Below are 15,921 nucleotides of genomic sequence, written 5' to 3' on the forward strand. Positions count from 1 at the left end.
TGTGCAACTTTTGGAACCATTTTCCGGTTGATTTCAGTTATAATTGTGAATTCTCAGTTGTACGTGTGAATTGTGGAAAAATAATATCGATTTTTGTCGCCCTTCTTTGCTTTTGTAATATTTTAGTTTTGCATAAGTTTTCAATTTAACCTCGTGCTAATTTCTAACAAAAATATGCACTCTTTGACAGGCGTTTTAGCATCGGAAAGGCGGCATTATCTTTTGTCAACGTCAAAAGTCTAATTCATTTTTGAATTTGCTGAAATACGTTGGTTTGTTAGTTTTAGCTGTAGCTGTTTTTTTATTTTATTTACTTATAGCGTTTTTGTAAGTATCTGTGTATATCTAATAAATTTAGGAATATTAATTATATAACCATTTGTTGTGAGGAAATACATTTTTGATGGATGGTTTGGAATAATGCTTATTGATGTAAAAGATGGTGTTTTCAGATTTCAGGTAAACTATGTCTAACAGCAAGGGAACCGTTAATATTGACGATTTTGTGAAGATAGAAAAGATAGGTGAAGGTACTTATGGAGTGGTATATAAAGGACAAAACAAGAAAACCGGCGAATTGGTTGCAATGAAAAAAATCAGGTTAGTAAGGAAACCACATTTTGTTTCAAATTCTTGGTTGCAATTAGATTAGTAAATGGCCCATTCATAGTTATACCTTTTTTTATCAAAACTTTGACAATAACTAGCCATTAACTCGCACAAGAAATTCTTTGAACACTATTTCATCCTGTTTCTGAGTAATCCATCCATGATATAAAAAGGAAACAAATCAATAAAAAAATCTGATGAAGTGTGATGAATAGAAGAGTTGAAATTCCTCTCCGAAAAGTTACTGTTCCAAATAAACTACTGCACAGTCCAATTAGTCAGTAACTCTTCATATTCATAAAATTTGACTACAAATTAAATAATCAATGCAAACAATGAAGTTTATGTATTTAGCTATCTTTAGGCGATCTACGTTTTGGAAAGTAATTCCTTTCCGTTCTCCAAACCATAAATGTTTACTTCTGAAAACACCTTTAATGGAAAAGGGTATATTTCCTTTGGCCAAGGTCAAAAGAATTATTTGTCCAGGTGTCATATTTGATAGTTTATGTGAATATATATTTTGTGTATTCCAAGAATTCAGCTTAGTATCATATCCTGGTTTTCAACCTGTCTCCCCAGAAATGGTATCTAGGTAAGATCAATTTCCATAGAGTTGGTTGAAATACACTTGCTAGGCTTGCATTTGTTATCTGATTAAAATAATATTGCATGTTCTTTCAGTTTTCTCGTTTTTGTATAAAATTTCTTGCTGAAAATTTTTGTTTCTCTTCATCTTGGTTTGAGTGATCACCAGTTTATTTTAAAATATACTCTGCTATCCCTAATCCTGTTTGCATTTTCTTTGTATCTTCAGGATATTCATTTTTTCTTACATCTAGAGCAGAGGTGTCAAACTCAATTTTGCAGAGGGCCGTATATTAAAATCAGATTATGTAGTTGGGCCTGATTCAAATAAAAAAATGTACTGAATTATAACATATTATTTAATTACTTATCTTGTACATTATATACGGTTGTTGAAAATCAAATCAAAGTTATAAAAGAGGGTAATTATTTTGAGCTCCAGGATCCAGATACCTGACTTCTTGAGTTTTTTACAAGCTCATTGATGTCAGGTATCATATTTGTTGTAATTGTTTAGAGATGTTCAGATTAGTCAACTGTTTACTCATATCTACTAGAAAGGCACAATCAACCCACCAGTTATCAATTGGGTTGCCTTTTTCTAACATGAAAGCTTGAATAAGGTCATGTAATTCAAAAAATCTTTCTAAAACTACTTCTCCGACTGAGCCAACGAACTTTGGTGAAATAAGGGACATCAGAAAACTTTTCGTCCTAATCTTGTAAAAACTGCCTGAGCTGTCGGTTGCATGACATGTTCCATTTTTAATATTTGGATGCCAATGATTCCTGATGAATTCCAGTGAATCAGTGAAATTTGGTAATTACTTCACAAAATTTACTAATGTTTCATGTTTTAATTTAGTTACTACTCCCGAATGTTTGCCAGCCATGGCAGGGGTGCAATACGTAGTTGTGCTGCTAAGTTTACTAAAGTCAAGTTCATATTCTACTATCAAATGATCAATTGCAGAATAAATATCATTTGCTATCGTAGTACCTGTCAATGGAATGCACTTATTGCAGTTAATACCTTCTATAAGAACAGAAAGTTGACCTGTATCATCAGTATCAGAACTCTCGTCAACAGCCAGTGAAAAAAATTAATATTACTGGAGTTTAATCTCAACACCAAACCATTTATTTGTACACCTCAACACATGTTTCAATCACTAAGTGATCATTTTCAAGAGGAAGATTGAACAGTTTAATCTTCCTCTTTATTGTTTATTAAAAGTATAAATATTGCTGTCAGCTTTACATCACTGCCAATTAAAATTAATGATAGTAAAGAAATACAATGAAATATGACCAGGAGTTGAAAAATATCTCTCTATATATTTATATTGTTTAATGGCGGTTGCTTACCACTTGACCGAATTCTACCAAGCTGCTCTTATCAATAATTGACAGGAGCTTTGTTAGAGAGTTTAACGGTCTTGCTTGAAGCAATGCTGCCACCCTGAGTTTTTTTTCATACTTTCGTTTTTCGTTTTTTTTTTATAAAGCACGTCATTTATTATATAGTCGCCTCCTCTGGGTCCCCAAAATGGGGCCCCTGACTTCACTTCCACGTTAGCACATGGCATTCACGTACCTTCTTTGTGGAGAGACGTTATCAGCACGTCTGTCTACTACCACGGCCACCACAGAACTCGAGTAAAAAAATGGATTTCATTAGACAGTTGTCATACTTTATGAATGTCAATATTCAAAAGTTTCACAACCACAGAATCAACGAGGTCAATCAATACGCCGAAAATAATGATATTACAATTTCAGGAACATCAAATGTATGTTCTGTGAAATGTCATTAAAGCCAAAACACCATTAATCAGTCTGTTTTCTCGGGTGGAGTGTCTTGAATGAATTTTCAATCTCTAAATAGTTAAAAAAGATCGTTCTGCTGTACAAATAGTGACAGGCAATGGGAACAAAATTTTTAACAGGGAATGCAGTCAGGAAATATGTATATGAGGATTCCATTCAGTAATACCTTCTAATGCACAGCTTAGTTTGTTACTTTCCCCTTCATTTTTCCATTTGACTCTTCACTATTGAACTCCAATTCTAGTGTTTTCAAGTCCAGAAAATCTTTCCCACAACATATACAGTGTCGCCATGGAAATTTCGTTTAGTAATAGAATTACATTTTTCCAAAGAAATTACATCTGTCATTACTCCACAGTATTTCAAAAAAAGTCATCTGAAGAAGTTGTTTCTTTTACAATTTTATAACCATATATCAAATTTATTTCGTCAATCTAATTTTTTTTTGTCATTTGCCCGTGTTAGGAATCACACGTTAAAAGCTAAGACCTCGTTAGTCCTTAGCTCGCACACGTCTGAGGGTTGTCGTTCGTAGAGGTGTGATAACTAGTTAACGAAAAAAACATATCATAAACATATATACATATATTTTTTTGATAAATTGAAATGTCTCACTGTTGTTCACTCTTGCATAATATTCAGGTAGAATGCCATAAGCAAATTAAATTTTTCATGAAAATTTATGTTGCTTATGTTTTTCATAAAAATTTGGGAAGCTACTGGAAAATAATTTTTCAACTACTTAATCCAACGTCATTTTCCTGATGTAAAAAAACTGAATTTCGAAGAAATGGATAAATTTGAATAAAATATGTCCTTACGACTTTGCACTACAGAGGTTTTTGATTAAACTCACAGGGGAAGTTGAGAATATGATGTATCTGATAGTTATATAGATGTTAGATCCTACTAAATCTAACTACAAAAAATCTACTTTTCCGAAAATCAATAAATTATTGTAAAATGCGACCTTCAGCAACATGAATTCTTGATGAAATTTTCAGAATTTTTGGGGAGAATGATCCTTCAACTAAGAGTTATGAAGGCTACTGAATCCCACAACTTTTTAAGGGTATTGATGGAATTGGCCGATACTTATGAAAATCCATAATGTATTCAAGTAACACTTTATGTAGATTTTCATCAAAAAGTTCTCAAAACTACAATACGAGTAGCTATTGTGTAACGAAACACATGTTGCATTTTTGTAAATTGGTGAAAAGCCCACAATAATGTGTTACTTGAATTTTAAATAATGTATTCTGAATTGTTGAAACTTTCCAAAGAATATTTGCCTCTAAGATCGAAGCTTCTTTACAGAAACTTTCGTGAAATTGTGTACTAAGCATTTGATATTATATTTTCAATTTGTGATGAAACTCCAATTTCGAATTATTCTGTCACTGACGCTTTTGCTAACAAAATTCATGTTATTTACTAATAAAATGGGATATCATGAACTTGAAAGCAGACATTTAAATATCCATATTGATAATATAGAAATAGAAAGCGTTAGTGCGACGAAATATCTTGGAACCTTAATTGATAGAGGCTTAACATTCAAAGAAATGTTAGCTTTCTAGGAAGGATTTCGCCAACACTTACAAAATCTACAAAAATTATAATATATAACACACTTATATTACCACATTTTACATTTTGTGCATCGATAATATATACTGCCAATAAAAATGAAATGGATAAATTACAAAAACAGCAAAACCGAGCCATGAGGATCATATTAAGAAAACCAAGAGAGACACCAATCAAAGCAATGCTGTAGGAATTGCAATGGATGGCTGTGACAGATCTCGTATATTACTATACAATGATAATGATATATAAAATGAATAATCACCTATCACCGACATACCTGAGTAGGCATATTGAATACAATGAGAATCATCATCACTAAATACAAGAACGCGTAATAACATATATGTAGGAGTTAAAAATAAAAAGTGTACTGAGAAATCCATTTACCATGCAGGAATGTTAGCTTTTAATATTAAAAAAATATATCAAAGAATGTAGCACTCTTGCATTATTCAAAAGAAAGTTAAAGAGTCATCTATGGGGTGAATGAACTAGTCTTTATATAATATAAATTTTGACTGTATAAACTTTTTTTGTATTCCATATTTGTATTTTGTTTGTGTTTTATATTGACTATCAACTGTGATATCTTAAGTAGATGTTGTATATTTATTGTAGTACTCGTACTTTGAAATTTTATTCCTGAGTTTAGTTGACTAACACATTGTGGTGTCGTATTTGATTATATATGTAATATGTATATATATATATATATATATATATATATATATATATATATATATATATATATTATTGCAGCAAATACATTTTTGAGAACAATGCAATAAGTAAGGACTAATTTGCTTGCAGATTAGAATTAGAAGAGGAAGGTGTTCCTTCAACTGCAATCAGGGAAATTTCATTACTGAAAGAATTGCGCCACCCTAATGTTGTTTCACTTGAAGATGTTATGATGGAAGAACAAAGGTTGTATCTTATTTTTGAGTTTTTATCAATGGATCTCAGGAAATATTTGGATAAGATTGAAACTGGAAAGTTCATGGATCCAAAACTTGTTAAAAGTTACCTATATCAAATAAATGAAGCTATATTATTCTGTCATCAAAGAAGAGTGCTCCACAGAGACTTGAAACCACAAAACTTACTCATCACTGCGGATGGTGTGATCAAGGTATTGAAACTTTTATATTTTATTGATAATTCTGAATTTTTCCTTTACTAGATAAATTATTATAAGTTAGGAGAAATTATCTTTCAAACTCATTTATGTACACGTCAGAAATATGACAAAGGTTTCAATGAAATATTCTAAATTTCCAGGTTGCTGATTTTGGTTTGGGTCGGGCATTTGGAGTCCCAGTGAGAGTATATACCCATGAAGTCGTCACACTGTGGTACAGAGCTCCAGAAGTTCTTCTAGGATCTGCTAGATATTCATGTCCTATCGACATTTGGTCAATGGGTTGTATTTTTGCAGAAATGTCAACCAAAAGAGCTTTATTTCAAGGAGATTCTGAAATTGACCAGCTATTCAGAATATTCAGGTAACAATATTTGTTTGTATAGTGAGTATTGTCAATTATCTCTGGGATCTTTCAAATTAATTAAACATCTTTATGAAACCAGTTCGTATCTTGCTATCTAGCTGATGAATTTAAAACTATACTATATTATGGATGGTGCTTTTAGCTTGTTTGTGGGTTTCTATCATTATTTATTGAAATGAGTATTGTGAACCTATTCATCAATTGCCAATTGTTATATTCGTTCATACTTTTATAAACTTTGTATTTTTCATATCACATCTTAAGACTATACACCACTGATGTTTCAAAATATGTAATTTGGAATTCAATTATGTAATCTTTTTATTTATGTCATGTTTGATATGACTGAAAGGCATTGTATCACAGAAGATAAACAATTTATGAACAACACAAAATAACATACACAAGAATATAGCAAACATCCAACGAAGTACCTGTATAAACAAGTACAGGAAACAAGATGAAGGAAAAGAGCAATATATCAAATGATGATTCTGTTCTAGAAAAGCCCTAATAGTAATGTCCAATGACTGAACTTGCATCCTCTTTGGGCACTACAAAGAATAATTTGATTGATTTATTGAGAAATATATTCTAAACTATACTCATCGAGAAAGTAATACAAATCATAAAATTATGAAACAACAAAAATTAATTGGCGCTCCGGGGCGACTTCATTGATTCCAGTGGCAAATTTGCTTTTTCAGCTGCAGGAAAACCCGGAAAAACCTTCAGCACCACATCATCTGTGTGATTAAAATCTGTTTTCTACACGAATCTATTTATGACTGATTATTACATACTTTTTTCTTTCTCAAATCGTTTACAGATTTGCACCGACTCTGTTTTTACCCTTTTTCACACCTTCATTGATAGATTATCAGTATTTTATGCTGACACTATCTAAGATGTGTCATCAGGAAATTAAAAAATTGTTTCAGATAAATTCATTAATAACTTAGAGTAAATACAGTAAAGATTCTACGATGATACCTTGAGGCATACCCACGTTAATAGGTCAGATGTTCTAGTACATGTACAAAACTCCTCAAGTATAAAAAAACTTCATCCCAATGCAAATCATGATCGGAACAAAGACAAAGATGAAAGGAAAACCAAGTTTCAACTGTGTTAATAGATGGCAATAATAGGATTTTCAAGATCCGTGCAGAAATGTTTAATAAAGTTTCGAAACATGATTCTAAAAATATCAAAATATTCATTTGAAATCTGTTATTTTCAAAAATGGCATATCCAGAAGAGTGCATGGCTATGTTTACAAGATCCCAATGATAACTACTGATGATGATAGTCTCGATACATCATTTATAAAAATTAAAAATATATTCTAGGGTTTTGAAGACTCCCAACGAAGAACTGTGGCCAGGTGTATCATCTCTCCCAGATTATAAAGCTACTTTTCCCCATTGGACCAACTACAATCTTTCTAGTCAACTGAAAAACCTCAGTGAAGATGGAATAAAGTTACTCCAAGAGATGTTGGTATATGATCCTTCCAAGAGGATATCTGCCAAAAGAGTTGCCACTCATCCTTATTTTAAAGATGTTGATCTTACAGTAAAACCTATAATTCCCGACAGGAAAGAAAAGAATTAATAGTATATACTCAATATTCTCCGTAAAGTTAATTGGTACCTAGTTGTATATTTATTACTTTTTTAATTGTTATTCTTGCATTTTGTATTCAGTTCATTTCATTTGAATATTTATTTACGACGCTTGATCAATCTGATTGATTCAGTTCCTATTGTTTCAATTTCTCCACGAAGGGGTAGGACCTAGGATATATTTTTGTAAGTTTTTACTCAGTAAGATGAATAAAAATGCAGGACATATTGACACTTTCGGAAAACATTTCATTGTTTATTTTTCCCTATAAATTATGTTTTAGAGTCCACACACTTGAACATGAACTGGTTATTTATCTCAATTTTATTTATGGCCCTATAAGGAAAGCTTTTGTGCTTGCACATATCGATTGAGGTTTGCCGTATTTATTTTATGCTCTGGAGCACAAAACTTTATTTTGTGATTAGTCATATTCAATTATATCCCTATTTGTGCAATGACAGGTTACATGATAGATTATCAAACAGTCTCTATGAAATTCAAGAGCAACCATGACCTTTTTTGTAATTATTGATTTGTGCTTCTAATACTAGAGTGCCCCAAGTTTAATCGGCTAAAACGTTTACTCAAATCCATAATTATAACTAAATATTGCTAAGCACATGACTACAGTCTAATAATTTGATAAAATCCTGAGAAGTAGATCGAGATATTTTGTCTTAGAATATTATTTGAAAGCGTTTGCTTGAAGGCAGAATTTTTCAAATTATGGAACTGCACACATATTGATCAATTGAGCTTGGTGTGCGTGTGATAAATGTATGTGATGGAACTGGCCCAAACCTGATAAAAGTCCAAAACTCATTCAAGTAACACTTCACAAATCTGCTTCAATTTTGTAAATTGTCCAGTGAAAATCTCACATTAAAGTGTTATTTGAATAAGTGAAATATGTTGATATTATTTCCAGAAAATGGAAACGATAATTTGAACTGAAAAAACTTTTTTTGAAATTCCAAAGTTTAGGATTTATGTGAAATATAAGCACCGATTAATTGGTTAAATTGAATCTAATGCATTTATTTGCTATAAAATTCTGTAAACGCTTCAACTATTTCATCTTTTTTTAAACTGAGTGAAATATATATTTTTTGTCATGAATGTTGAATGAACTAAATAAACTGGTCAACATTGACAGATAATTATTCTATTCTACTAAAACTAGAACATTTTTTTATGGAGATATACTAGCACTGCAGGAGACTCCATGGGGCGCTACTGATTTGAATTGTACTTAAATCTCTGATTAAATTCATTTGGAAAAATCATTTCGGGAAGTTTGTTCCAAGAAAACACTTCTCCAAATGAAAGATTTGTTGAAAAGTGTAGTTTGAGGTGTATTTGATTGAAATTTAATATATTGGGCAGCAGTATCTTGCCACATACTTCTGTCTCTGGGTGAAATCAGGCGAGCTAAATCAGTCATATATTTCCCGTTAAAAGTATCTTCAGAAAACAGACAAGTCTCCAACCTTCCTTCGATGTTCTAGGAATGATTATAGGAACCGAGTTCTATATAATATAATATCTGAAGGGTCTTTATTTACTTGGCGGAGTTTAGCATAGTTATTCTTCCATGGGAGCAATATTCCAAAGGTCTCATTTGAGCTTTAGGAAGGTGCTGAGGTGAGTATAACTATCTAGTTTGAAATAGTGATTCACGTTTTTGTCAAGACTTTTTATGTCCACTCACTACATTTGTTTCGGGGCCCTAAAGTATACTTGGATTCTGTCACCCCAAGGATTTTTTTTTAAAGATTTTCAATAAAGCTTATGCTGAAGATAGGCATAAGCAGCTAAGGTTCGAACATCCAAATGGAAAGGTGTGAAGTTGGTGAACCAAAATTTTGGATCTGTACCAGTATTTTCCAATAGATGTAGGAGATTTCCAAGAGAGAACCATCTATAACTACTTGTGAAGAACGTTCTTTGAGAAAGCTGGACAGTTTAGAACGAAGATGATAAATTATAAATTGATGGATGTAGCTGTTAATACGTGGTAGGAAATCACCATGAGAAATGAAACTTTCAATGTTTTTACCACTTTCATTCATAACTAACGTCACTGCAGTTTCGTCCAATAAGGACATTTTCAAACTGATACATTAAACTAAAAATGATTGATTACATTATTATATAACACCACTCACTGTAGGTGATAACAGAGGTACCTCATTGAGTACCTGAATTTTGTTTACTTGTGACAATGTGGGTACGCTAATTTGAAAACTGATCTAGTTTACTCACCATTTTTCAAACAAAATTCAGGTACTCAATTAAGTACCTCTGTTATTACCTACAGAGGTGTCCAGAAAAGAGGCATTCACCTTACAGGAGACTGAAACATAAGTAACTTTGATAGTTTCGAGTATTCAAGAAAAGTTGGGACTTCTTTTCTGTGAATAGTTTCACGGAAGTATTCAACTGCTGGATCCCACCCAGAACAATATATTATGTGAGAAGTACACAGCAAAATACAGCTGCTCATCGCATCAAGGTTCAACTTAATACTTGAACTATACTTTCCATTATTAACCAAAATCAACATAAATCATCTCATTTGAACAGTTACCCTCTCTCTGAGCATTTTCAGGATTTTTCGATAGTGCTTGTGCATCTCTATAAAAATATTAGATATTAAATTATTTTAAAGATACTCGTGTGAATATTGCTGTGTGAATATATTAATTCAACATGAATCCAAACCATTTCCAGAAGCTGAAAGTTTCTCAAATTCAATAAGATAATTTCTTGTAAATTTTTTCAATTAACATTGTTCATTTATGCATAAAATCCGAAGACTTCAACATAAAACTAGCCCCATTGAAATTGTTCATATGTGGAAAGTAGGTTTCAAAATTGTGAAGAGAGAATAGATTGATAAAAATATATATTTGTACAAAAAAATAAGTCTATTCATCTTCCAATGGTTCTTCATCCATTTTTTGGAATTTTTCTTGAATATCCAAAGGCACTTCAACAGTTTTTAAGTTATCCTCGCCAATTTCCTCCTCTGTTCTAGAATATGAAATGAAAAAAATTAATATTTGCTAACTAAAAATGTTTTAAGCTTACCTTATCAGTATATCAACTAGATTCTCACAAGCGGCGAGAGCTTTCCTATCTTTTTCCCACTTATGTAGTTCTCTCAATATGACATAAGTGTTTTTGTCCCTAATATATTCTCTATTAACCCGTTTAGTTACCAGTTGTGTTATAGCCTCTAGTAGAATACATCTGAAATAAAAAATAATTATAGTTGGAATAAAATTTCAATGGGCAGTCAATATTTGATTTATAAATAGATGAAAGGCCAAATATGTGTCGACATATTTCAATAAATTTGGCAGATTCAATAATAAACAGCCGGATTTAGAGGCTACTGCTCCGGGGCCTTCACAGGAGAGGGGCCCCACAATAAAGATAAAAAAATATCCAAATTTTGACGGTCAGCAACTTTAACTTTTTTTCTCCCAAACTTTTTTTTTGCATTTTTACTAAGAATACTTGCACAAACAATATTGTTATCGATGTATCAGAAAACCCTGATTGCAAGTTTCCATTTACTATCAATTTTTGATTTGATCGAGAATTTCAGTGGCAATACTTTTTTTTATGTGTAATTTGTACCTACCCATGAGTGGAAGAAAAATGAAATAAGTAAAAATAATAATCAGAGTAACGGTTGACCGCAGGTCATCCTTACAACTTCTCACACTCATCTATTGAACGCATTGATTTTTGCCTAGATCCCTCTTTTTGAAAATTTTCTTAAAAGGAAATTGAAAATTCAACTTTTATAGAAAAAAAACTAAGGGGTCCATATACAGTGTCACACATAAAGTTCGTGACATATGGAAGTTTTTTTACTAACAGATATAATGAAAATTTTACTTCGCAGTTTGTGCTTGAAAAATGAGTAAAAAACAGCCCTCTACTTTTGTCACGTGCTACTCTGAACCTGTCAAATCAGTTTTTTTGTAAATTTCGAAAAACGCAAAAGAAAAGAGTTGCTCAGTTTCCAATTTTATACCCTTACTCGAAATTTGGACTCTCTACTGTCACTTCGATTTTTTTCCATTTTTTTTATTTTTCGAATCTTTCGCTTTATCGATTCGAACGAGACATAATACAAATTTTATAATTTTGATGAATATAGGAGACCTCGATGTCATATGTTGCCCAGATAATACCCTCAGCGGCCTGTTACCAAAAAAGAAATAAATACACCATCAGAAATTCATCTTTGTTGTTGCAAAGTTCATGTAGTTTTTTCATTTCATTGTAAAACTGATTCGGAATTTCAATTTATGGACGTTATTATGTCAGTAATCAAATACACGTATTTCTCTTCATTCTTATTACACTTGTGTTCCTTTTTTAGCAGACTTGTATCCCATTAGCTGCAGATGAGTTTGAAATATTTTGAAACAGTTTGCGCCCAACAGTGTGACTATTCGACGTAAATTGTTAGATGTAATTATCAAGCAAATAATGCTTCTTGAGTAAGTTTCATAAATCTTATATTCTTCATTTTCTCCATTAGATGGGCGAATAACATTAAACCAAAATAACTTTAACCAAATTCACAACAAAACAACATTCATTGATTTATCTCAATGAAGAACCTGAATTAATCATTCAGTATGCTGTCCTTCCCGTTCTATACAAATTATAGACCTTTCACTCACAAACTTTGTGGCATTTTTAATAAATATGGGACTTATGTTAGGACAACACTCCCAAATGGTATTCTCTAAATGTTATTTGTTTGCAAATGGTCTGTGCTTATACACTTTTTGTTTCGGATAACCCCATGGAAAAAAGTCCATAGGAGATAGGTCCGGTGATCTTGGTGGCCAATAATCTTACCAATCTCGTACTGTCACACCCTAAACATCTGACTGAGACACTGTTTCACTTCTACCGTTTCATCTAATACTTAGAAGCAGATCTAATACTTCTATTACAAAAATTGCAGCACCCATTATTACAAGATGTGAAAGAGGAAGATTTCCTTGATGCCATTGAAGTGATTTTCATTGCTCCTGTTATTCCCAAACATACAAGTCTTTTCTCCCTGCTTGTAGAAAATTCGCCAACCTACATGTGTTAGGGCAAAACAAATTTGAGGATATGTGGAGAAATGAACATCTAACATGTTCTTGGACCACATGTTCAACACAACCTACGAGGTTGAAGTCTTAGAATGCGAAGAGTGGACAATTAAGTCATACCGAAAACATGCTCCGCAGAAACGCCTGGAATACAGACGGATCAAAAACCGTCGGGTCGGGATCTGGAATATACTGTGCGGGGAGAAATCTTATTTCAGTTACCCGCTTGGTCAGTAGTCAGGCTGAAATGTATGCAATCTTGCCTTGCGCACAAAATATTGATTCAAAGCCTCAACAAAATGAGCAGATCAATATTTTCGCAGACAGCCTGACTGCACTAAAAAGTGACGAGAATAGTCCGGGAATGCCTGAGGAACTGAGAAAACTGGCGAAAAGGAGTAGATTGATTATATACCAAGTACCAGGTTACTCGGTTATCATGGGCAACCAAAAAGCTGATGAGGGTGCCAGGGTGATGACGATCCTCAGCTTCATATATTGGTAGGCAACTAGATTGAGAAATAGGTCTATGAGAAACTTGAAGAGTACCAAAAAACAAACAAGGTAAAATTAGGGGCTGTCTAAAAAATTACTGACGAAATGCTTCAACAAAGTAGAGATCAGCTCATAATAATAACAGGGCTACTCATTGGATACTGAGAAAGGGGGCACCTTATCAAAATAGAGCAGTGCAACAGATACCTTATCTGCAGGCAATGCAATAAAGGGACCTCATATTTTATGTGAATATGAAGCTTAGGATCACAAGAGGTAAACAATATATGTACAACCCATATTGTATCCAGAAGAATGTGACATACGTACGTAAGATACCTATATAGACTATTATAGGAAACAAGATGGTTGGAATGGGTGTCATGAAAAAGATGGGGGAATAAGGCAATAAGCCCTTGAGGTTGCATTATTTTCCAGAGACCTGGAAGAAATAGACAAGTCGACTGCTCACAGGAAGCAGAAAAAAGTGATATTCTGTATTCCATATTCTACTTGTGTAATGAGGTTCACTATGCCAGCACCATCTATGAATGAACTCATCGCCATCAAATCATTTGGCCATCAGATCATTTGGCCATAAGGTTACCAGAATATTAATATTCATACAATGATGAAATATGTATTCAAATTTTACTTCCCAAATATACCTAACGACAGAAAAACAAAATAAATATATGAAGAATATAGTGTTTATATGTACCTAATATCAGGATCTTCTTCTCGAACCTTATCATCTGGCAAATACTGTAATTCTAAAGGCAGTTTATCATTATCTTCTTCGTCAAATTCTTCACTACCAGCCAGTGGTAATAACAAACTTGGTAATATATCAACTTTTTCACCAAGCAACCATTCATGAAATTCTTCTTCAAAACAACAGTTTTTCAAGGTAGCAATGATTCCTCCTCTTCTGATAAGAGAATCTTTATATTCGGTAAATGGTAATAATCTTTGTATTACACATTTATCTTGGTCAAGAATGAATCTCCTGATTTCATGGCTTTGGGAAAGATTGGATAAAACAGGCCCTAAATAATGCAAGGTAGCTCCATTCTTATTGTATTTATTTTTGGTGAATATATTAATCAGTTCCTCAAAAATATTTCCTCGCATCTTTATAATTTCAATTATGTTTTCTATCAAATGTGAAAGTCGTGTTAGATTTGATAGAATCATACAACAGTGATCAGCAATGTGGCTTTCGGGATTGAGAATATTGTTCAGAGTTTGGATTACAATATGTTCTGGTAGTCTCTGGAGTGGAGGACAGTGTTTCTTAACATCTAAGTTTACAAGTGATGAGGCACCTTTAGAATCGGCAGATATGTTAACTAAACATAAACTGGCGTCCTTCCCTACTGGTATGCATTTATCTTCTAGCAAACTGATCAACGAAACCAAGAGTTGTGGACAATCTACAATCACTTCCAATCCTTCTTTAGAACCAGTCAATCCTGAAAAAAATTCTTGAGTGTATATCTGTATATCAACATATCACCATTTATCCCATACCTAACACATGTTCTACAGCAATAGTTTTCAAGTCCAATCGAGCACCTATTTGAATGAACTTTATTAATTCTGTTAGGCCGTCAGACATTGTGTATTTGTGTTCAGGTAATTTAAAGTATTCATTAAAAAAAATTAACTCTTGCAGGCTATGATATATTTTGTAAATGAATGTAAAATGTTACTCCTAACCTAACATTCTACATTCCTTATAACGCTTTCCTTTGGCAAAACCAGGGTGCAACTTATTGCTCTGACCGTACAAGAGATTTATAAAATTTTGGTATTGTGCAGTCCCAATTGAACATAAATTTCAGTAATTAATAAATAACAACACTACTACTATAACAGAAAAATATCAAGTAGGTATATGATATTCAAGATTGTCATATACAAATCGGATACAGATATTTTATACAACACGGGGTCGAATACGACATTTTTCCTCTCAAGCTCTCAAGAATTGCACTGTTACTGATAAAACGAAAGAGAGAACGTTAGAACTAAAAGTACACCGAGATAATATGAACAAGGAAAATAATATGACGGCATAAATTCAGATTGAATTATTTATCTCTGATATTTTGATGTTAACATTGAAAAATAATAATTGTTCCGTTCGAAAATTTTAAATCCCTTTTTTATCGTATATTCAAATTTTTTGTTGGAATATTATCTCCCAAGAGGATGACTAGTTCAACTATTTTCCGTTTCTCGGCTACCATTTGTCCATTTTTCGCGTTTTTTTTGGCCTAGGTGAACATTCCTTCGTCCATCTCCGCCCCTAAGCATACCCTGAAGCTTCTGAATTCCATCCAGAAAAGAGCCGTATGCCTGATTGGAGACGCGAACATCACTTGCAACCATCGAAGAAAGGTTGGAGATTTGTCTCTCTTCTGTAGATACTTTCACAGAAAGTGTTAAAGTGACTTGGCACATTCGATTCCATCAAGAGCGGTACATATCAAAAATACGCGATGGACTGTGGCTACTCATCG

The 15,921-nt window shown here is 32.7% G+C and overlaps 2 protein-coding genes across 2 annotated transcripts; one reads left to right on the forward strand and one right to left on the reverse strand.

Annotated features, from left to right (window-relative positions):
- Positions 1-180: 180 nt before the first annotated feature.
- Positions 181-8,006, forward strand: Cdk1 (Cyclin-dependent kinase 1). Its single transcript, XM_023158810.2, has 5 exons — positions 181-327; positions 453-600; positions 5,434-5,755; positions 5,905-6,128; positions 7,484-8,006. The coding sequence occupies exons 2-5, from the start codon at positions 467-469 to the stop codon at positions 7,746-7,748; spliced, it is 945 nt and encodes a 314-aa protein (XP_023014578.1). The 5' UTR covers positions 181-327; positions 453-466; the 3' UTR covers positions 7,749-8,006.
- A 2,652-nt stretch (positions 8,007-10,658) lies between these two features.
- Positions 10,659-15,508, reverse strand: LOC111504290 (protein HGH1 homolog). The gene is made up of 4 exons (XM_023158809.2): positions 14,927-15,508; positions 14,115-14,868; positions 10,857-11,018; positions 10,659-10,799 (listed from the first exon to the last, which is right to left on the reverse strand). The coding sequence occupies exons 1-4, from the start codon at positions 15,012-15,014 to the stop codon at positions 10,694-10,696; spliced, it is 1,110 nt and encodes a 369-aa protein (XP_023014577.2). The 5' UTR covers positions 15,015-15,508; the 3' UTR covers positions 10,659-10,693.
- Positions 15,509-15,921: the final 413 nt, after the last annotated feature.

The sequence above is a fragment of the Leptinotarsa decemlineata genome, unplaced genomic scaffold, assembly GCF_025532065.1.
Source record: "Leptinotarsa decemlineata unplaced genomic scaffold, Ldec_3_MD MMD2_tig00026354_RagTag_RagTag, whole genome shotgun sequence".
NCBI lineage: Eukaryota > Metazoa > Arthropoda > Insecta > Coleoptera > Chrysomelidae > Leptinotarsa > Leptinotarsa decemlineata.